Genomic DNA, 23772 nt, shown 5'->3' on the forward strand with positions numbered 1-23772 from the left:
ACCCAGACCGGGTCCCCTTGGCGATAAGCCCAGCATCCCACCAAATTCATACCTGGCTGGAACCCTCAGTATTTCCTTTAAAAAAAGGCACCGTGCATTCATTCACCCATAGGGTTTTCTAGGGCCAAGGGGCTTGTGGTGACCATTCTGAGCCAGGTCCCCAGACACTGTCTTCCAGAGTACCTTAGGGACCCCTGTCTAGATCCAGCTGGACACCACCCCACTAGTCACGGACAGATTCAGCGGCCACACTGGAAATCCCTGACATCTGGGAAGGGCTGGATCCCTATTTCAGACAGAGACCGTGGGTGCCAGCTGTGTGGTTGGAAGTTTAGGGTCCCCTCCCAGTCCACGGTGTTCTAGATTCCACACATTCCACCCATGCCCAAGATACCGCTGTGACCACAGGCAGGTTGAGACCCAGGCTGCGGAGGCCTTTATTCATTAGATCAAGAGAGCCACAGGGCACCTCCTTGTTGTCACCCAACCAGGCAGCCAAGGTCCTAGACTCCTGGCCACCGCATGTTCTGTGGGTGGTCCCACACCGCTGTTCTCAAGAGCGCATCCGTGGTGAGGGAAGCTCGGGTATAGTGGCCGCGCCAGGTGGCTTGGAGCATCTTGGCTGCTGCCTGCTGCTGCCTCAGCCGGCGACGCACAACGAAGCCCCTCCAGGCCGACTGGATGACTACGGCGGCCTTATTCTGGCACTGGAGCTTCTGCCGGGGTCTCTGGGGAGTCAGCTGGGTGTCATAGCCCCTCGGCATGCCCGCCTGGCCTGTAGTGCCCTGGCCCATGCCCTGTACCACCCGCGTGGGCAGGGTGTGGCCGCACATGTGGCATGTGCGGGGGCTGGAACCCACAAGCATCACTGCACTGGGTGGGCTCCCCAGCCGGGGACACAGTGACTGGCAGAGGGTGCACACCTTTGGCTGGCAGGACTGGAAGCAGCGGTGGTTGGAGGTCAGCCTGACCTTGCCACTCACTTCAACCCACGTGCCAGGGAACAGCATTTGCCGGGCTCGTCTCTGTCGGGTGCAGTAGCCTCGCCACGTGGCCTGGATGATCGTGGCAGCTCTGCAGAGCTGGGCCAGGTTCCGCCGCACGCAGTGGCCCCGCCAGGCAGCCTGGATGACGACGGCCCACTGGCGCCATACCCTGATGGTACGGCGCACCAGGTAGCCCCGTGCGCACGCCTGTATAGTGGTCACAGCTTGCACTATTATCTTCTCCACAGTCTGCACTGATGCCACTAGCTCACGCAGCTGTCCGGGATCCGTCGCTGCCTTGCTGACCACAGCATCCCAGGGCACAGGGCACCTGGCTGGTTCCAGTGCGCCGCAGGGGGCCTCGGCACTGTTCATGGGCCTGACCGCAACACTGGGGACAGCGGAGTTCAATGCTTGGCCACCAGCCACGCCGGCATCCACGGGGCCCTGTAGTACAGTGGGAGTCAGGGGTGCCCTGTGACTGTCCACAGGAGCGACAACGCTATGGAAATCCTAAGGGCCCTGTAGTGAACCTTGGTTACCAAGGAGTTGCTGGGAACCACTTGGTGAAGACTCATCACCCAGAGATACCCTTTGAACCCTGTGGTGCAACCTAGGGGTGGCCCCGCTGTGCGCCAGATCACCAGTGTAGACAATTGGCGTTGTGCCTGGCATTGCGCCCATGGACATTTCGGGACCTCCCTGGGTGGGCCTGGAGGATGCTCCCCAACCTGCCGGGAGGGCTCAGTCTTGGCCACAGAACCGTCTAGCACTCCAGAGACAAGGCCACCATTCATGGACCTGGAGGACGTTCCGGGGCCAAGGAGGTCGTGGTGGCTTCCCTGAACCAGGTTCCCAGACGCTGGCTCCTGAAATGCACCGGGGACAGCTTCCGCCTGGAGCCCACCGGCTGGCACCCCACTGGCCTCCAGTGGCCACGGCAGCATATGTGAAGCCACACTGGTGGCCCCCAACCTCTAGGAAGTGCTTTGGGCCCCCTCCCAGGCACAGACCCCAGGCGCAAACCGGATGCCTCAGAACTCCTATGGACCAGCGGGGGTGACCCTGATATCACTGCAGAAGCTGCCATGCCACGGGAATGGCTCAGGGCATGTGAGAAACCAAGGGGTTCAGGGGGGAACACGCAGTTGAGGGGCTGCCAGGGACTGCGGTAGTGGCCAACAGGCTCCTGAGGACCAGCAGTGTGGCCAAGGGGCTCCGGGGCACAATGTGAGCCACTGACTCCGGGTGAAGCAAGGGGGCTCCAGTGTCCATCTGCACATGGGGGACCCCACGAGAAGTCACAAAGTGGGAGCTGGGTGCCCCCCAACTGGTTGCTGACCCCTGCTGCAGAGTTGGGGTGACGCTGCCAGCCTTGGTGTGCTTGGCGAAACTTGGGGGCTGCGGAGGGACAGGGTCCATGACACTCATCATAGGACTGGCTCGGCTGGGAGCCACCTCCTCCAATGGCAGCCTTTGGCCTTTAGGGACAGTCTTGTTGTCTGCCAGGAATTCATGGCCATAGTTGACATCAGGCGCCTGGGGACTCTCAGACATCCACGGGGTTGCCCCAAGGACCCTGGATTCCCTACTGGATCCGGACCCCTGGGATAGAACCTCGTTCAGGTCTTCCAGTTTCTCCATGGCCTGGCCATGTCTGGTCTCAAAGGCCATTGTCCCAAGGAGGTGGCTCAACTGTGAGGCTCTTTGCAGAACCAAGGGTACTTGGTGCACTCCTCTGGCTCTGCATCGAGCGCCTAAGGCCTGGGGATGAGCTTGAGCCATGCTAGTGGCATAGGCTGCCTGAAAGGGGACTGTAGACCCCTCCTCAGCCAGGGCCCTGCGGTAAGGGCAGGGGGTGGGTCCAGTGAGCGTGGGCCCCTGAGGAAGGCTGGAAGCCATGTCTCCAGCCGTGAGGGGGGGACAAGCTACACTAGCCGTGGACCTCAGAACTAGGCCCTGACTCAGTTCCCCAGTCATACATCCTGGGGCCACACTAGAGACCAAAGAACCAGAAGAGACATGGGGGCCCACCCCATTTGCCACTGAACCTAAGAGCAGGCTTGGAGAGGTTAGACTAGCGGAGGATTTTACAAACAGACATTGCCTCTTCCCATCAGCACCAGGTGCTGTAATTGGTCTTGGGGGCACACCACTCACCACAGAACCTAGAGGTAGTGTCCTGGCCATGCCACTGGCCACAGAGCCCAGAGGACCCTGGCCCATGCCACTGGCCACAGAGTCTGACCATATAACCTATTAGAAACTCAGGGGGCACACACCTGACCCCAGGAAGGGCTCTGGCCCACACCCCTGATCACAGGCCCTGTGGGAGGGCTGGGGGCCATGCCACTGGCCACAGTACCTGAGGCCGCAGCTGTGGCTGTCCTATTGGCTACAGCACCTGGCACCAGAAGACTGGCCATGCCAATCACAGGCTCCTGGCTGAAAACATTTGCTTGTTGGTAACTGGATGCGGTGACTGCGAACACAGGAGGACAATGGCGGTCCATAGAGACTGGGAGATCAACACCGACCTGAGATATGCTGGGGCTCACGTGGGCCAAGGAAAATCTGGATGGACTCAGACCCAGTCTGTTGGGCACTACAGCCTGAGAGAAGCCAGGGCCCACCCCTGAGGCTTGTTCATGAACCAAAGGGGTACCTGCCCCAGAGGCCCAGGACGCCCATAGGAGCCACACCGCGGCCCTCCTGAGGTTGCTGTGGGCCCATAGAAGTTGCCACTCTTCTCTGGCACGTACTCTTTGTAATGGCAGGAGACACAGGGGCCTGAGACACACTTGGGAAATTGCCATCAACCAGGGTCTCCCAAGATACATTCGGGCGCCTGCCAGCAGCCATGGTGCCCTGAGACATGCCTGTGGCCAGGCCCCTGAACAGAATGCCCGGAGACGTTCTGGTCTCCTGGCCTAGAGGAGAGTCCTTTCCACTGGCCACAGTGGAGAGGTTTGGGGATGAAACAGTGACAGCAGAACGTTCTGTTGTGCTTGGGCACCTCCCACCAACACTAAGTGGCTGATGAAACCCAGGGGACAATTCACTGGGCTCAGGAGCCTGGACGTTTGAGGTCACCCCATGACCCATCAGATGATCTTGACATGGATCTACCCCAGTGGCCAGCGACAGCGGGCTCAGCCACTGGTCCATGCTGCTGTCCCTGGATGGACGTGTGCATTCGAGGTGACTTCAGTCAGAAAGGATGAATCCCATGGACAAGGGGCCACTGCGTTCACCCTTGATGACAGTGGATCTGAATTCACCTCGGGAGCCTAAATTGGCTGCCTAAGTGCATGACCCATACCGCTCATCACAGATGGCCGACCTCGGCTGGGGACCATACTACTGCCCATATTTGCATAGGCTAGGCTAGGGGTCACCCCACTGGTCACAGGTGGCTGACCTAGGCTGGGGCTTACCCCACAGGCCTTAGATAGCTGGCCTATGCTGAGGGTTACCTTACCAGCCATAGAAGGCTCGGTTAGGCTGGGGGGATCCTTATTGGCCATAGAAAGCTGGCCTGCGTGAGGCCACCTTACTGGTGGCTGAGATAGGTTTGGGATCAACTTCTTGGTCAAAACTGGCTGCTGATACAAGGGAGAGGCCACATTACCTAAAGGCAGACTTCTCTTCAATCCTGTCCTATAGGGTTTCTGGCACAAGCTATCTTTCGGACCCATAAAGTTTTGGCTTGAGGACAAGTCCCTCTCATCCCAACCGCCTGAGCCCTGGTGGACATTGAAGGTCAAGTGACTGGACACTGAGCTGGTTTGCAGAATGGGGATCAGCTCTAAGGCTGGGGAGGGCAGGTGGTGGAGGCTTGGGGTCATGTGCCCATGACCTACTCCTTCCATCTCTTCCAGGTCCCCAGGCCTCTGGGACCTCCCCATGGCCTCCCCAGAGAGGAAGTCCCCATCCGGGCTGGCCTCTCTGGACAACTCCTCCACCAGGTCAACAGCGGTCAGGCTGGCCACAGACATGGTGGAAAGGCTGAGTGAGCTACAGCAGCACAGTGAGCTCTGGGAATTGCTCACATTTAGGCCATAATCTGGGGAGCCCTGGGAGAAGCTTCTGGCTGGGTCACTATCTGAACCCTGTGGCAAATGGCCTGCCAGGTCGCTGAGTAGATGGCCATCCACCAGCTCCTGTGGGCATGCCAGAAATGATACACTGTGTTCGATTCTTCTCCTACCCAGGGCTGGCTGCGTGGCGTGGGGTGGGCATCAGCTGGCTTCCTGGGGAGGCTTTTGACAGACTGGGTTCTCCCTGACTCTTGAATGCCCAGCGATGACCAGGAGCCATGGAGCCGGGCAGAGGGCCTGGGGTTCTGTCACAGGCCCTAAGGGCCTGTGGTTGGGTCAGGGGCACTTTGCCCACTGTGGTGGCCCTCGGCAGACCCGAGGTCACCTTGTTGATCATCTCACTACTGCCCACAGAGACCTGCTTATGCTTTGGGGACTGAGTCCTCTGCGTGGTCTCCTCAGGGACCATGAATGGCTGTTGCAGACTTTTGGCTACCGATGGCCAGTACACCGTGGGCGTCTCCCGGGTGACTCCAGAGGGTTGACGCCAACAAGGACACCATCCATAGGGTCTTCAGAGGCACACTGGTGGGAATGGACAGCCCTCCTACCACCTGCAGAGCTGGCAAGCTTCTCTGGGGCCACCCCACCCTCTCCCAATCATGCCAACAGATGTGGGGCCGCCCTGCTGGCCATATGGGGCTTGTGGGAGCTTGGGGCCATGTCACCAGCCACCCATGACCAGCCATGGCTTGGGGCCATGCCATTGGCAATAAGCAGCTCCCACAGATGGCGGGAGTGGCTGCAGGGGGAGCGGCCCGGGCAAACTGCGGCCTGTGTCACTCGCCCTGGGCTTGAGATGTGATGCCAATTCGCCAGCTTCTGGGTGCTCTTGGGTCCCTGGGGGACCCCATATCCCATGACAGAGTGGGGCCCAAACCAGCGATCAGGGGAAACTGAAAAATGGTGGTGATCGCCCTACTGACCAAGGAGGTGTCCAAGAACTGACCAAGACCATGGACAAGCAGGGTGACGCCCCCGACCATGGGCCCATCCCCCACTTCCTCCAACAGCCCAGTTGGCCAGCCTGTGACGAAGCCCTCCCAGGCCCCACCCAGGGGAACCCTAACCTTGCTGGGCTGTGGTCTCACACAGCCCAGGGTGGGCCCCCACGCAGCTGACGGGCTCCCCCTGTAGGTCACCTCCACGGGGGCCGGTGTCACCATCATCCCACTTCCCAATGTTTTCGAGGCAGCCTTAGGAAGGATGAGTCCAGCCCTCAGGGCCGCCTGAGACAAGGACTGGTTCAGGATGGCGCCCAGCTCACCCTGACACAGGGCCTGGTTCAGGATGGCCCACTCCTCTTCCGTCAGGGCCTTGCTCAGCACATCCACCAGTTTGCCCTGCATGGCCTTAGTGAGTTCTGCCCGCAGCTCACCCCGGGAAAGGGCCCAGGACAGCGTAGTGCCCAGCTCACCCCAGGACAACGCCTTCACCAGTGCTGTGCCCAGCATGCCCTGGGGCAGGACCTTGGCCATCAGGGTGCCCAGAACCTCCTTGGACAGGGCCTGGTTCACTGCCGCCCTCACTTCCCCCTGGGAGAGAGCTTTCGCCAGCAGATCACGGAGGTCTTCCTGAGAGCCCAGCACAGCAGCCAGCTCAGCACACAGTGAGGCAAGCTGAGAGGCCACCAGCTCCTCCTGACAGGGCACAGCTGCGCTGGCGGATGATGGCTGGACCCGGGAGGCTCCCCTGTCACCGCAGGATTCAACATTGCATGTGAGGTGTCCAGCGGATGGCAGCAGAGGCACCAGCATGCTCTGGGCCTCGGAGGCCTCCTGGTGCAGGCTCTGGGTGGCTTTACCCTGGGCATAGCTGTGCCCTGCGAGCTGGGTCGGTCTGTTCTCTGGCTTGGCTCGGGACAAAGTGCCAAGAGAGCCAGCATGTTGGCAGGGCTGGGTAGAGGCCTTGAACCCAGCCAGGAGTGGCGGGGGCTGGGTCTTGCTGCTCAGCTCAGCGGCCTGGTGGGCAGTGTAGAGGCACTTTGCTGTTTCTGTGACCAGCCGGACTCGGGACTGGGCCTTGGTCAGCCCAGTAGGCAGATCTGCCTGAGACTGGACCTTTATCACTCCTGTGGCCAGATGTGCCTGGGACTGTGTCTTGGCTAGATGTGTGCTCTGATGGGCCAGGGTCGCGGCCTTGGTTAGCTTGGCAGGTAGATGTGCCTGGGGCGGGGGCTTGGACAGACGCGCACCCAGACTTGCCTGGGGTAGGGCTGCAGACAGCTTGGCAAGCAGATGTCCACGGGGCGAGGCTGTGGTTGAACAGGTGGCCGTCTGTGCCTGGGGCAGACCCACATTCATTTCTGCAGGCACATATACCTTGGACTGAACTTTGATAGAATCTTTCTTCAGGTGTGCCTGCGATAAGATCTTGCTCCTATCCTCTGTCACACGGATGTTAGATGTGGTTGCTGTTTTCACTTGTTTTTGAGAGAAGGCCTTGATTTTCTCAGCTTCCAAAAAAGGCCTAGCCAGAGCCTTGGGAGCCCCAGCCCCCAGGTGTGGCGGGGGACAGTATTTCACCTTTCCCTCAGTCAATTGTGAATGGGACGAGGCTTTGACCATATCTGTCGTCTGCCTCACAGTTACCACGGCCTTGGCCTTTGGTCTATTCAGACATATGTGCGATGAGGTATTGGGAATCCCGGCTGCCACAACTGCTGGAGGTGAAGCCTTCAGATTTCCAGCTGCAGAAGGGGGCAGGCACAGGGTCTTGAGAATGGTGGCCACCGAGCGTAACTGGGCTGGGGTCTTGGTGATCATGGCTGCCAGACGCGTCTGGGGAGGGATCTTGGTCATCGAGGCCCCTGGGAGTGTCTGAGATGGGGTTTCAGAAGCCACTGAACATGTCTGCAGTGGAGTTTTGGCCATTGTGGCTGCTGGGCGCATCTGTGGTGGGGTCTTGGCCATCACAGGCACCTGGCACGTTTGGGGTGGGGTCTTGGCCATCACAGGCACCTGGCACGTCTGGGGCGGGGTCTTGGCCATCACGGGCACCTGGCACGTCTGGGGCTGGGTCTTGGCCATCACGGGCTCCGGGCATGTCTGGGTTGGAGGCTTGATAACTGAGGTCAACAAGCATATCTGGGGTGAGATTTTGGCCATGATGGCAGCTGGTTGTGCCTGGGGTGCAGTGTTGGTCATTGAGGCTGCTTGTTGCATCTGAGCTGGAGTCTTGGTCGCTGGAGCCGCCAAGTACTGCTGGGGTGGGGTCTTCGTCATCATTATTGAGGATGCTGGGCATGGCTGGGTTGGGTTCTTGTTCAAGATGGCTGCCAGGCATGACTGGAGTGGGGTCTTGGCCACGGGGGCTGTCGGGTCCACCTGGGGTGGGGTCTTGGCTATTGTTACTGTGGGTGCTGGGCAAGGCTGGGGTAGGGTTTTGTTCATCATGGATGCCAAGCACAACTGGAGTGGGGTCTTGGTCATTGCAGCTGCCGGGTACATCTGGGGTGGGGTCTTAGTCATCGTTATGGTGGATACTGGGCACTGCTGGGGTGGGGTTTTGGTCATCACAGAGGCTTGGCCTGTCTGGGCTGGGGCTTTGAGGACCTCTGCTTCCACACGATCATGGTTCTGGGTCTTGAGGGGTCCGTGAAGTTCCTGGGCACATCTTCCACAAGGTGGTGGCCCTAGGGCTCCTCCCTTGTTGGCTCTGGCAGTCACTTGTGTGGTCTTCATTATGTCACCTTCTTCACGGACAAGACTGGCACTTCTGACAGTTCTTGTTAGCAGGCACTGGTGGCATTTTATGTCTGGACTCACTGGGCATGGAAGTCTGATGGAGACCATCTGTTGTGGTGGGAAAGTGACGCTTGGGCCTCCAGTGGCACAAGGAGCCCGCACGCTGGGCTGTGGGATGCCTGGCGGCTGTACAGGCAGCTGGTGGGTACAGGTAGCTGAGAGGCCAGCAGAAGGGATCTGGGTCTCCTTACTCACCATGACAGGTGGGGCCGGAAGATACTTGCCTTCTTCTGAATGCCGGAACCGCACTTGCTGGGGGGGGTGGTAAGGGATGTCCCCTTCATCCATGCTCACTTTTTTCTCCACTTCCTTGCCAGACCGGAGGAGGCGCCTGGTATACAAGCGTCGCCAGGCCTCCTGGATGGCTTTAGCTGCCAGCATCTGGGAGGTCAGCTTCTGCCGGAGCCGGTAGCCCCTCCAGTTGGCTTGGATAAGGGTGGCTGCTCGAGACATCATCAGGTCCATCTCGTCCACCAGGACGTTCTTGAAGGCCTGGCTCTCGACCACGGCCCGGAGGCGTGGAATGCGGCGAGGCGCCGTCTTATTCTTGTCTGGCTGTTGCAGGAGGGTCTCCCTGGATGCAGGCGGCTCACGCTGGGGCTGTGGACACAGTGTCCCCACATTGTTTTGAAAATTGGGGGTGGGGTGGGGCTGGAAGGAGCTCTGTCCACCGGGTGACACTTGTGACTGTGTTGCTTGCCGCATTGTCTTGGTTCCTAGGCGGATCAACTCTGCCTGTGGGGGGCGCCAGGAAGGTGGTCAGAGAGTGGAATCGTGAAGACAATGGGGTACTGGCTGGAGCAAGTACTTGTCCTAGGACCTAGATCTCGTTCCTGGCACCTTGCAATCTTTCTCCTATTCATTGCCCTCTCTGTCCTGGCCTCCTGGCCACCTGTATCTGGAACATATTGTGAGTACAGAACTAGTCACACTGTTTTGGGAATTTACTGTTTATGTGTGTGTGTGATTGTTATTTGCCACTCATAATTGACTATGAATCCCTAGAGGGCAAGAAACAGGTCTGAGTCACTTCTTTTACCTCATCTCAGTCATAGGGTCTGGCTTCCGGGTGTGAGTGGGAGGGAGGGTATTGGGTGAGTGGCTAACTTGACTAATAAATGAATGGGTGAGTGGGTTGAAAGTTGGATGGATAGATGGATGCATGACTAAATATTGATAAAGTAGATCAGTGGATGAATGAATGGTAGATCAGTTGGAGGGATGGATGAAGGGTTGGGTAAAAGAATGGATAAGAAAATGAAACTGATGAATTTATGAACAGATCATAAATAAATGAATAAATGGATGGATGAATGGGTGGATGGATGGATGAGTGGGCAGGTAATTGGAGGAATGAGTAAATGGATCAATGGATGGGTCAATACATGAATGGATGGATAGATGAGTAGATGAATGGATGGAGGAGTAGATTGGTGGATGGATGGAGAGGTGGGTGGATGGATAAGTGGATGGATGGATGAATGAATGAACAATCGAATGAATGATTGGATGGATGGGTAGAGGGAGCAAGGAATAAATGAATGAATAGATGCATGGATAGGTGAATGGACAGATGAAACCTGAGTAGATAAATGGGTATGTGAATGGAGAGAGCTGAAGAAATTGGTGAAGAGACCATTGGTGGACTGATGAACGGACGGTGGATTACTGATAAATCAATGGCAGGTGGAAGGATGAGTAGAAGGAAGAATGAGGAGATGACTGTGGTTTTCAGAAGTACCTTAGTGCAGAGATTTGGGATGCTGTCAAGCAACTGTGATGCATAATCTGGAGCCTATGATTGGGTGAAGTCCCCTCCTTCTGGCTGGGGACCCTTGCCCAGCCATCGTCATACCTTGAGGGGTCATAGAGAGTTGGAGGAGGAGCAGGAAGAAAAGGTGCAATCTCAGAAGCCAGCTCGTAAGAGTAAGCAGCGTTCAGCCCTTTATCCCATGCAACATGCAACAACACTCACTGGGCTGGCTCTGTCCTCAAGACCAACATGAAAAAAGGTGTTAAAATAAAAAAAAAAAAAACCCTAAAATCTCAAGAAGACAAAAAACTTTTAAGCCCACAAAGATGAATATACACGAAATCTTATTCCAGTGTTATTTTGTGCATAAAAACAAGACAATTGGAGAGAACCAAAAAGGTGATTGCCAGGGGGTAGGTTGCAAGTGCATAAAAAAGGGTGTTCCAGGATTTCATCACTGTACTGTTTAGAAGAGTAAATACTGAAAACAGCCCAGGCTGGGTGGCTCTTTTGGTTGGAGCATTGTCCCGTACACCAAAAGGTTGTGGGTTCAATCCCGGGTCAGGGCACGTACCTAGGTTATGGGTTCAGTCCCCTGTTGGGGTGCGTGTGGGAGGCAGCCAATTGGTGTTTCTCACATGGATGTTTCTCTCTCTCTTCCTCTCTCTCTAAAAAAACCCAATAAACAAATCCTTGGGTGTGGATTTAAAAAAATTTTTTTAACCTGAAAACAACCCAAATGTTTATTAACAGGAGGTTCTTAAATTCATCAATAGAACACTTGTGTAGGGGTACTCTATCCAACTGTCAGAAATGGTGTTCAGACCCACAAGAATGGCTAAAATTAAAAATGTGGACCACTTGGGGAAATTATCGGTTTCTTGAAGGCAACTCAATCCACGCTGACAAATATACTCAAGAGGCCTCAGTGTTTATACACACCCCAAACAAGAAACCATACAAATGCCCATCAACAGCAAATGACTACATCAACTGCATATTAACAAAATATCAATAGAAGTATCAAGAGATTCATATTAATGTATTTGTAAATCAATGTATACTATTCAACACAGCAAGGAGAATGAGCTTGGCAATATACATGTATCTCACATATATTATTTTGAGTGAAAGAAAAAAAGAACAAATTGATTATCCCAAGTATACGAAATTAAAAAGGGAACAGAAAAGTTAAGTTCTGCTATTAGAAGACAGGCCCTGGCTGATGTGGCTCGGGCCCCGGCTGGTGAGGTTCAGTGGATTGAGTGCGCGCCTGTGAATCAAAGAATCGCCTCTTCGATTCCCAGTCGGGGCACATGCCTGCGGTGCACGCACCCAGTCCCCAGTAGGGGGTGCAATTGATGTTTCTCTCCCTCTCTTTCTCCCTCCCTTCCCCGCTCTCTAAAAAATAAATACATTAAAAAAAAAAAAAAAGAAAGCAGGATATGAGTGGCTGGGAGGGCGCATAAGGAGGCTTTAGGGACAGTCACATGGGTTTGTGTCGGTTGTGAAAATGAAAGCTCATAGATAAGATGCAATTATTTTAAAGAAACATGATCAGTTATCAACAGAACATCATAGCCAAGTAGGATTTATTGCAAGGCTGTAAGAATGGTCCATATCTCTAAATCTCCAAGGTAATTTACTATATCTAGAAATTAAAAGACAGCTTATTGGTTTTTTTTTTTAAGTGTCCAAAGGTATTTTATCAAATGCAATGACTATTTTTTAAGCTTTTTATTTATTGATTTTAGAGAGAGAGGAAGAGGGAAAGAAAAACATTGGCTTTCCCACTTATTTATGTATTCATTGGTTGGTTCCTGTATGTTCCTTGACCAGGGACCAAACCCACAACCTTGGCGTATCAGGACAATGCTCTAACCAACTGAGCTACCTGGTCAGGGTCGGCAATGGTTGTTTCTAATAATAAAAATTTATAAAAGTATATAGAATAGTATGTAAATACAGTCAGGATAACCATAAAACCACAATAAATGCCACATTAAATGGTGAAATCCTAGTCATTTCCCTTAAAAGAAAGAATAGGTGCACAGCTGGCCACCCTCACTGAGGGCATCATTCTTGGTGGTCACAGCAAAGCAAGATGACAAGGACTTGAATAATCAGTGTAAATATTTTAAAAGGAGAGCCACTTGGTGTAGGGATTGTCTACCTAGAAAAACCAAGATATTCTAATTTTAAAATATATATTTATATAAATATATATGAGGGGGGACCCAAAAAACCTATAATTTATTTTAAAAACTGTTTGTTTATCCTTACATGTTTAAACTTCAGTCATCTTCAGAGTACTCTCCATTTGATGAAATACACCTATCAAGACATTTTTTCCACTGCTCAAAACAGTTTTTGAACTCATTGATTTTAATGCTTTTTAGTGCTTCTTCCATTTTTTTTTTGTTTGTTTCACCTCAAGTGTTTCCCTTTTAGGACTTTTTCATATGGGGTAACAGAAAAGAACAGGTCACTCAGGGCGAGATTGGGTGATTAGGAAGGGCGGGGAACAGGGGTCATGCCATTTTTGGTCAAGAACCACTAAATACTCAGCATGGTGTGGACAGGTGCACTCATAAATCGCCCATCATGAAATGGGCAAATGCATTGAAAGAGTCTTCAAAACAAATTCACTGAAGCTGAACTCAGCCTCTCACAACAACGCCAGCTGGAACAGATACAGATGGGTTCCTAGAACACTTGCCTAGTTGGGGAGAGTCTGTACTACAAGAGGCCTGCCCTTCAGAAGATAATTCCAGGCTTTTTTGAGTCCCCCTCATATAGCTATGTAAATATGTATTTGCATATCCTAAATTTAAATATATTATTAATATTTTAATTTTAAAATATAGTTTACATAGTTATATAAATCTGTATCTATCTATTTTTATTTCCTATCTTTCCCAAGGCATGTGGTTGCATACAAAACCAACAGCATTTCTGTATTTGACAAGAAATCAGCTGGATATGAAAATGGGGAAAATACCATTCATAGTAATGTGAAAAACTATACAATTCATAGAAACAAATTTTACACAAAAACCAAAGGAGTTATATGGCCAAGAAAGGAGACAAAAGCCATCTGAAAGACAGACCACAAGGTTAGGAATAAAGAATTCACATAAATTAGTATTACACAATGCCACAATTCACAGAGAGCAGTTCATATTCAATTAGAATCACAACAGGGAGTTTTCTGAAAATGGAAGGAATGCTATCAATGTTCAAATGAAAGAATAAATGAGAGTAGCGCAGATCATGAACACGAAGACTAGTAAAGAGGACCTTGACTTGCCAGACATGTAAGAATACTCGAGAGCCATCTCGACCACAGTATGGTACACACCCAGAACTAGACAATCCATTGAGACAGAAAGGTGAAACCAAAATCAATCCCAATGTAACAATAGTATATTTTATTTTAATTCAAGAGGTAAAAATCATGGCATAAGGTATAAAACAAATGGTACAAGGCAATCCACCAGGGAGAACAGTTTGGATCCCTGTCTTACAAATAGTCCAAAAAAATTCCAGATGGATTTAAATTATGAGAACCATTGCCCTTGCTGGTGGTTTGGTTGGTTGGGACAACGTCCCTACACCAGAAGGTTGTGGGTTTGATCCCTGGTCATGGCACACACTGAGGTTGTGGGTTTGATCTCCTGTCGGGGCATGTACATCAATGTTTCCCTCTCACATTGATCTCTCTCTCTCCCCTTCTCTCTCTAAAATCAATGGATATATCATCAGGGGAAGATTTTTTTAAATTATAAGAACATTTATTAGAATGTGTGTATTTATTAGAATGTGTAACATGTAAATTAGGGAGCTCTCATAATACTAAACAGGAAACTCGAAAGATCTGAACAAGATAAAAGCTTGACTTCATAAAGAGAAAAATAACGTATGGCAAATGATGCCATAAACAAGGTCAAAGGCAAAAGACTGTGGAAAATGTTTCCAATGCATGTGATAAAGAGTCCAAGTTAGTTGACTGCTAACACAAAAATAACCACACTTTTTGAAAGAATATAACAGAATCCAGAGCCTCCACAACATAACACTCACAGTGCCTAGGCTATATTACAAAATGACTCAGTCTACAAATGAACACAGAAATGTAACTCATCCTCCTGAAGAAAAAAAAGTTATCAATAGAGCATGACCCCCAAGATACCCTAGATGTTGAAATTAGCAGGCAAGGATTTTAGAGCAGCTATATAATTATGATTAATAGGAAAATGCCAGTATGCTCATAATGAGTGAAGAGATGGGGCATCTCAGCAGAGAAACAGAAAAAAAGAGATAATAGAAAAAAACAGGTGGAAATTCTAAAATTAGAAATATATAATACCTGAAATTTCAAAATTCTCTGAATGGGCTAATCAGCAAAGTGCAGATGACAGAAGAGTCAGTGAATCTGAATATAAATAGATAGAAATTATCCAAACTGAAGAACACAGAGGAGGAAAATGGGCCATAAAGCAGGACTTAGGGACTTGTGAGACAAAATTGAAAGGTCTAACACATATAATTGGGGTCCAAGAGAAAAAAGGCTATAAAAAAAAAGTGAAGAAATAATGGCCAAAATTTGTTGAAAAAAATGTCTTTATAGATTCAAAAAACTCAGGAAATCCTAAGCAAGATAAATACAAAGACTACACACCTGGGCTCAATCCAGTCAATGTCTTGAAAAACAAAAGTGAAATCTTGAAAGCAGCCAGAGAAAAACAATATGTAACACCCAGTGGAGCAACTTCATCAGTCAGCCAGCTTTTCATCAGAAACTGTGGAAGCCAGAAGACAGCAGAACCACTCTGCAGCAATCTGGTCCCAATCAGGGGACAGAAACTACACAATAGTTTAAAGTAGGGAAGTTTAATAGACTTGTTAATGATGATCAAAGACTAACCATAAGATAGAATGAAACTCTAAGTGGTCTCCTAGGGCTCAGAGAGCGTTTCCAAGGAAGAGCAAATTTGGAACAGATTCAGACCTCCTTGGAGAAGATGTGGCTTGGCCCATTAGATGGCAGAGATGTCTGCTGGTTCGGCCATGCGATTCCTGGTCTGGAGGTGCTGGGCAAGGAAAAGTTGGAGAAGTAGGTGGTCAGCAGCTGGCGCAGTGAGCACGTGCTGGGAGTGCAGGTGCCGGTGGGGCTGGAGGCCTGCAGTGCATGGGCCGCCGTGAGGGCTCTGGTTTGGGGTCAAGAAGCCTGGAGAAAGGTTTCATCAGGTTAAGGCTGCAAAGCTGCAGTGGGATGATGATCTGTACCCATGACTGAATCAGGTTCCACCTGGAGTCCCCACAGTGGCCCTTCTTGCAAACGAGCCTCTTCGTCCAGCAATGTCCTAACAGTGCCCTCTATTGAGAAAGATTAACATCACACTCACTTGGAAGGAGACAATGAAAGGAACTCCTTTATCCCAGAGAACATACTGAGAGGTTCATTTAAAGATTCAGATAACCCAAAAGGAGGCAGAAGAGAGGGAATACAGGACCAGAACTGAGGTACAACAGAAAGAAAAATAGTAAAATGTTAGACTTCAGTCTGCCATATCATTAATGGAGATGATGAGGGACTAGACATTTCCAGACAGAGTTGACCAGAATCAACTCATTTTCAAAGACCCAAGCACTCCTGCCTTCATGACGAACATTCTGGCTTCACCCGCGAGGGCCTGAATGCCCAGTCCCCTGCCCAGCCTTCACTCCAGCCTCAAGACGGCCGAGCCCATTCAGAAAAAGGGGCAATGAGAACTGAATCAGAAGAGCAAATGGGCCTGAGGCCAGCTCCCCTGGAGGTGGGCAGTCATTGTCCCCATTTCAGAGGAGGGACCTGAGGTCTGGAGAAGCCAACATGCTATGTGACTTGCTTCTTTACACTATTTCTGATTTTCCTTTCCCATTAGACTATGAGCTACCCATAGGTGGGGATGTCTGTTTCTTTTGTTTGCTCTTGGATTCCCAGAGTCTAGAACAGTCCACTACTGAGTAGGTGCTCAGTAGATGTTTATAGATGGATAAATGGATAGATGGATAGATGAATGGACAGATGAGATGGACGGATGTAGCCCAAGGTTCAAACTTGGAGTTGGCAGCTTCAGGGTCTGAATTGGTTCATCCTGGGGTTTTATCAACCCCATGGTTCAGCCCTTTCGATGAAATCAACCAGAATGAGCAAACAAACAGATGGCAGAGTAAGAGAAATGAGATTACAGGGGGTAGGAAGGAAGAATAGGGGTCCCTGAACACACAAGGTGAAATGTCCGGCTTGGCAATTTTGAGTGAACTCTTTTGAGTCTCAGTTTCCCTATGTGTCACATGAGCAAAGCCCACTTTCCCAGGCTCCCAAGATGTGATAGACTCTCCAGGCTGGGCCCCCAGGCAGACAAACCCATCATCAGGCCTTTGGGGGCACTTAGCATCTCTGCTCTGAGAGATTGGAGTGCCAACCCCCCTCACAGAGGCTGGAAGGCCCAAGGAGACTCAGGACACTGGATCAGAGAAGAATGACCAGGTCCCCATATACCCACCACGAAGCCCTCCAACCAGCCCCACTCACCTGCCCCTGAAGCTGAACCCACCAGCCTGAATGACCAACCGAACAGCCCTGGTTGCCACGGTGGCTTTATGACTCGCTACCAAGTTCTGGCCAATCACTGCAGGCTCCTGGGAGGAGGGAGTTCTAGAAGACAGACTGGTGGTGGGGCAGGACCAGGTCAGAGCTGAGAATCACAGTGGTTGCTATATATTAGCCCATCCTGGGCAGAAAATTAGGTCTCTAAGCACAGAAATGACCCCAAAATCTCCACCTCTACATGTCTGGAAGCAGCCTCAGGCTCTTATCCCTTGGGCATTTGCTGAGCACCTACTTAAGGCCGGGACCTGATCTGAGCCTGGGGACACAACTCAAATTAATTTGGGGCTGTGAAACCGAGGAAGGGACCAAAGAGGGGATGGGATGGGCTGACCCACAGGACAGGAGTTGGCTGTGGCAGGCCTGGGTGAAGGGCATATCAAGTGGAGGGGACAGGATAGGCAAAGGCCCTGGGGTGGGAATAAGCTGAGCACAATGAGGGAACACACGGGAAGTTGATATGGATGGAGAGGAAAGAGAAGAGGGGGAGGAGGAGTCACAGGTGAGACCTGGGAGAGGAGTAGGGGTGCTTGGGTTTTATGGAGAAGGTGCCCAGGAGCCATGACAGGGTTTAGAAAAAAGGAAACTCTGACTTCTTTTTTTTAAATTTTTATTTATCTTTAGAGAGGGGAAGAGAGGGAGAGAAACATCAGTGTGTGGTTGTACCTCATGCACCGCCCCCTGCTGGGGACCTGGCCTGCAACCCAGGCATGTGGCCAATACTGGGAATCCAACTGGCAACCCTTTGGTTCACAAGCCAGCGCTCAGTCCACTGAGCCACACCAGCAAGGGCTCTGGCTTCTTTTTGTTTTTATTTTTTAGAGAGAGGGAAAGGGAGGGAGAAAGAAAGGGGGAGAAACGTCGATCGGTTGCCTCCCATAGTGCCCCGACTGGGACCAAACCTGCAACCGAGGCATGCGCCCTGACTGGGAATTGAACCGGTGAACTTTCGTTCTGCAGGACAACACCCAACCAAGATGCACCAGTCCGGGCCTGACTTACTTCTTAGAAGGCCAGCTGGTATCTGTGTCTGTCTCTGAGGATGGAGGCTCCTCAGGGTGGGGCTGGGCCCAAGACACCTTAAAATCCACACACAGCCTGGTGGGAATGGACATTAACTCTTAGCCAGTCCTGGAGAGGGCAGAGAAGCTGCCACCCCCAGCCACCTCCTGGGGCTAGACCCAGGCCTGGTGTGAATCACTGCTGGCAGGGCTGGGGCTGACACACATCTTGGCCTCAGCGTAGCAGGATCCTGCCAAAGTCACAACAGCTTGGCCCAGGGGCCTCTGCCTGGCCTCCCTGGGGAGCCGATGGGAGGCGCCAGAGCAAGAGGCCAGCTGCAAACTGGTCTTCAGAAAAATTGAGGCTAGATTAGTGGGTTGGAAGTTTTTTTAAAGATTTCATTTTTAATTTTTATTAAAGATTTTTATTTATTTATTTTTAGAGAGAGGGGAACAGAGGGAGAAAGAGAAGGAAACATCAATGGGGGAGCCAGCCTGCAGCGCAGGCATGTGCCCCAACCTGGAATGAACAGGTGACCCTTTGGTTTGCAGGCTAGCACTCAATCCACTGAGTCACAGAGAGGGAGCCCAGGTTTTATTTATTTTTAGAGAGGGAGAAAGGGAGAGAAACATCGATTGGTTGCCTCTCATACGCCCACAGTCAGGGACCTGGCCTGCAACCCAGGCCTGTGCTCTGATCGGGAATCAAACTGGCGACCTTTTAGTTTGTGGGATGACACCCAATCCACTGAGCCACACCAGTCAGGGCGGTGGGCTGGAACTTTCAACCCCACCTCCCAAGTCTCCTGGGAGGGAAGAGGGCCTGGATATTGAGCTAATCATCAAAAGCCAAAGATTACATCAATTGTTCTTATACAATGGAACCTCTGGGGTTTAAGAGAGCTTCCTGGTTGGTGAACACATGGAGGTGCTGGGCGGTAGGGCGTGGGGCACAGCCCGGAAGGGACCTGGAAGCTCAATGCCCCGGACCTTGTCCTGTGCATCTCTCCCATCTGGCTGTTCCTGAGTTGTAGCCTTTTTAACCAGTAATCTAGTAAGTAAAATGCTTTCTGAGGCTCTGTGAGCTGTCCTAGAAGATTACCAAGCCTGAGGAGGGGGCTGAGGAAACCCTCACTTCAGAGCTGGTTGGTCAGAAGTACAGGTGGTACCCTGGGACTTGTGCTGGTGTCTGCAGTGGGGGCAGTCTTGTGGGACTGAGCCCTTCATCTGTGGGGACTTTGCCAATTCCAGTGAATAGTGTCAGGACTAAACTGTAGGGAACTTGGCTCATGGCTGGAGTTGGAGAGCTGGTTAGTGTAGGGAACAAAACCCACACAACTGGCATCGGAAGGGTCGGCAAACACAGTGTGGGCAGATCTCCTAAACTCCCCGGACCTCCCCTTCTCTCTAGATTGGAATACTGCTCAGGGCATACTTGAGTATTAACTATGTCATTGTTGTTCATCCCCCAAACACTTGCCACTTCTGCCCTGGGAGACGTTTCCTGGACGTGAGCACACCCACATCACAGCACCTCAGGTAAAAGCCAAAGTGGGAAGACTTGGCTGAGGTCACAGGGCAAACTGGTACCCAAGTTGGGACTCGGTCTTCAGAATAGTGAAGCTTTACCCCGAAAACATGGCATTTGGCCACCTCTGTGTCAAGATACCATTTCAGCATCAGCCCTCACTTCTGGGGCCCCTCCTGAAACACCTGCCTAAAGGTAGTGCCAGGTGAAGTTAAAAACCAAACCCCAAGACGGCTCTTAAAGCCTCAAGCAGTGGGCAGCCAGGGTGACGGGGGCCAGAGGGAACATGCAGATGGTGAGGCACTACTCTTCGATGGCAGAGGGACTGTGGGCACAGTGTTTCTTCTTTGTACCTGTAAATCAGGCACAATTCAGCCACCTTCTGGGCAGGACTGGGTACAGTCAGCATTCAATACATGCCTACCAGCCCAGCTCATCCTGTGTCCTGGGCCACCAATGCTCAATAGCAAAGCCCAGATGACATCAGGGAAGAGGGCAGCCTGGCAGTCAGGGGTCTGGAGGTGAGAAACCCAGGTCCAGCCTCCTTAGAAGGCTGTGTGACCTCAAGTCAGTCACCCAAATTCTCTAAACCATAGTTTCCTCATAACCGGAGAATAGGATGTTGGGAGAAGGGTGCTTGGAAAACCCTGGACTCCCAGTCAGTTACCTAAAAGGGAGGCCCCACAGAGTACTCAAACCTGCAGTTCTAGAGGAAGACCACCTGGGTCAGACCCCACCTGTGCCCACTTTTCTTCTTGCTGGAGACTCGACTTCCCCACCCCCTAACCTATAATGAGCACACTGAGCACTACTGACTGTAAGCCAAGCAGTACTCTGTAACCAGGGGTGTGCAACCTTTTAGCATCTCTGGGCCACATATTAAACACACAAACACAAAAACAAAAACAAGAAACAAAACACCACACCTCATAATATTTTCAGTAAATTAGCGATTTTGTGTTGGGCGGCATTCAGAGTCATCCTGGGCCACTTCGCGCCAGCCACGGGTTGGACAGTGTAAACAAACTTAATCTTCACAACCTTATGGAGCACGTTTATGATTGTTCTGCCTATTTCACAAACACTGGCCCAGAAGCTTAAAGTCTCTGCCTATTCCTTCCTGCCCCCGGCTGGGGCTGTCGTCCCCTTTCCATCCTGCAATCAACTCCACCCCGAAGGGGACACGGTGCAAGCTCGGTAGTTCCAGCCGCCGGTTGAAATCTCCAGCATCCCCCACCCAGCCCGGACATCGGTCGGCCCCGCGCCCAGGCGCGCCTAGATGGCGCTCGCTGCGCGCCAGAGGTGCAGGCCCCTCCCGGGCGCCGGCTCCCCCTCCACTGTGCAAGGGAGGAGGGCGGAGGGCGGAGGGCAGAAGGTGTAGGGGGAGGGGAGCGAGCCAGGCCTCGCCCAGCCCATCAGGCCCCGGCGGAGGAAGGAGGAGGCGGAGAGCAGAACTGGCATAAGGAGACTTTACTGAAAACAGAAAACCGGGCGAACCAAGTATTACAAACAGGAATGTAGACTCGTAGCAAAACAAAACAAAAAAGTGGGAACGGGAGGAAGGGTGTCGGAAGGACGGGGTGGGGGGAGGGCAGAGAGCAAGGAAAGGGGAGAGTATTTTTCTTCTTCCCATTTCTTTAAAAAAACCAACACAAGAAAACACACACTCACACAACCAACGTTTGTTCCCGAGTAGAAACATAAATAGGGCAGAATCAAACACTGTTCTCTCTTCCAAATGAAAAAAAAAAAAAAAGTAAAAGAAAAGGCAACGCAGGGCTTCAGGCTGCGCCCCCTCGAAACCCTCTTCGGCGGCGGTGCGTACAAAGGGGAGGCCGGGCGCGCGGGTTTGTGCAATTCGGGGTGGCCGCGCGCAGAGGTCAGAGGCAGCGCGAGGGCAGGGGGCGGGGGAGGTCATGCGCTTGCCCCCCGGGAGCAGGGGGTCCAGCTTGTCGAGTCTGAGGCGCCCTCTCCGAGTCCTGGCACCATCCGGGGGCGTCCCCGGGGCCACGCCCTCTCCAAGTCCGGGACACCCACGCCCCCCCACGCGAGCCCGCCTCTCGGGGAGGGGGGCCGCGCATGCGCTCCGCGCGCGGGCTCAGTACGCGGGCACCTGGTGCTGGGGCAGCAGCTGGCAGCCGCTGTTGACGTGGCTGAGGACCTTCTGCTTGAGCTGCGCCACCTGCTCACGCAGCAAACTCGCGGTGGACGCCAGCTCCGTGTTCTGGCTCTTGAGTGTCTTCACTTTCTCCTCGAGGCGCGAGATGCGCTCTAGCTTGCGCTTGCGGCACTTGGAGGCAGCGATGCGGTTGCGCAGCCGCTTGCGCTCCGCCTTAATGCGCTCTTGAGTGTCCATGTCGATGGGCGACAGCGGCGGGCTCTCGCCGAAACTCGGCACGTCGGGCACCGTCTGCGGCTCATCCTTGAGCGCGGCGAGGCGCGGCGGCCCCAGCGCCCCCGGGGGAGGCGGCGGAAAGGGCACGGGCTCGGCGGCGAAGGCGACCGTCGCAGCGGTCCCTGCACTCCCAGTGCTGCCCGCGTAGCTGCTCAGGTTCGCGTAGACGGGCGCCTCGGGCGTGGCCGCCGCCGGAGCCAGCTCTCCGGGAGGCGCGGCACCCGCGGCCGTGCCAGAGGGTCCCCCGGCCGCTGCGGCAGCGGAGGCCGCGCCCGCACCCAGCTGGTTCTGCTTGTGTAAGTCCTCCAGGGCCTTGACGAAGCCCTCGGCGAACTCCTGTTCCTCGCTGGCCGCCACCTTAGGGTAGAGGAATTGCGTGCTCGTCGGCGTGGTGGTGACCAGCCCGTTGGACTGGATGATGAGACGCTCGAGTTCGGGCGAGGCCAGCTTGAGCAGCCCTAGGTCCGGTGAGGCGAGGAGGCCGTCGGGCGGCGCCGAGCCAGAGGTGCCGTCTGTGCGCAAGGGGGCCGGGGTCGGCGCGGCCGAGGGCTTGAGCGCCGCTGCCACCTGCTCGCTCAGGCTCAGCGTCAGCGCATCTTTCTTCATCATGCTGCCGGCCGCTGCCGTCGGGGGCGCCCCGGGGAACAAGCGACCCGGGGACGCAAAGCTGCTACCGCCGCCACTGCCACTGACGCCGCCGCCCAGGCCGCTTAGCGCCTCATCGCCGTAGAAGGGTGTTTCCATCCTCCGCCTCCCCCGCCGCGCCGGTCCGGGGGGGAGGGGAGTGGCTGCGGCCTCCCGAGGGGCCCACACCCCCCCCCTCGTCCGCTTGGCCCAGTGCCCGCCCCGGCCGCAGCCGCTGCGCCCGGCCCTCCGCTGGCGGCGGCTCCTGCGCCGCGCAACCCGCGCGCCCTCTTATAGCCTCGGCCCAGCGCGATGAGCTCACTGCCCCCGGTCGCCATTGGGCACGGGTGACGTCTCTCATTTACATGGCGGGGTGGAGCCAAGCCATAAACGCCCCCCCCGGCTGCCGTTGCCCTGGTGACGCGCGGTAAACGGCACAACAGCGCGCTGCCTTGTGGGTTGACGTCATGGGGGAGGGCCGCACGCCTGGGCCGGGTCACTGCGCTCGGGGAGGGAGCGCTGTGTACGACTGAGGTCCCCAGCACCGCCTCCCGCCAAGGCACGTCCGGGGTGGCGTGATAGGCCCAGCCACCAGGCGCCTAGCCACTGGGCGTCCGCCAGCCCTGAAGCCACGCCTCACGGCCCCTCGTGGGGCCCCGCCGGCGGGGGCGGTGCCGGTCCTCGGGAACCAAGGTGAGGGATATGGGGTCCCAGATGGATAATTAACTCCCTGGCACTTTCCGCTCCACTGCACGGACGGTCCCTTAACGCGTTTTGGCCAAGCTTTGTGTGTGCTGGGGGCTGAAGGCCTGGAGGAGCGGTGGCCAGTGGCTCGCCGAGGATGTGGGCTGGGTTTGTCTTTACCCGTCCTCACCCCAATGTCTGGTGGTGTGTTTGCCCCAGAAAGACGGGAGGGTAGAAGAGAGCTGCCAGAAGTTGCTGAAAGCGCTTCGATCCTACTTTTCACTGGGAGCTGCCTAAAGC

The 23772-nt window shown here is 53.6% G+C and overlaps 2 protein-coding genes across 2 annotated transcripts; both read right to left on the reverse strand.

Annotated features, from left to right (window-relative positions):
• Positions 1-503: 503 nt before the first annotated feature.
• On the reverse strand, positions 504-9537 carry IQCN (IQ motif containing N). The gene is made up of 2 exons (XM_054578811.1): positions 6157-9537; positions 504-1433 (listed from the first exon to the last, which is right to left on the reverse strand). Exons 1-2 carry the CDS (start codon positions 9535-9537, stop codon positions 504-506), a joined length of 4311 nt encoding a protein of 1436 aa, XP_054434786.1.
• Positions 9538-21207: 11670 nt separating this feature from the next.
• Positions 21208-23049, reverse strand: JUND (JunD proto-oncogene, AP-1 transcription factor subunit). Its single transcript, XM_054578729.1, has one exon. The coding sequence runs from the start codon at positions 22906-22908 to the stop codon at positions 21868-21870; it is 1041 nt and encodes a 346-aa protein (XP_054434704.1). The 5' UTR covers positions 22909-23049; the 3' UTR covers positions 21208-21867.
• Between the last annotated feature and the right edge of the window lie 723 nt (positions 23050-23772).

The sequence above is a fragment of the Pteronotus mesoamericanus genome, unplaced genomic scaffold, assembly GCF_021234165.1.
Source record: "Pteronotus mesoamericanus isolate MK-2021 breed Mesoamerican mustached bat unplaced genomic scaffold, CSHL_Meso_final contig_502, whole genome shotgun sequence".
Taxonomy (NCBI): Eukaryota; Metazoa; Chordata; class Mammalia; order Chiroptera; family Mormoopidae; genus Pteronotus; species Pteronotus mesoamericanus.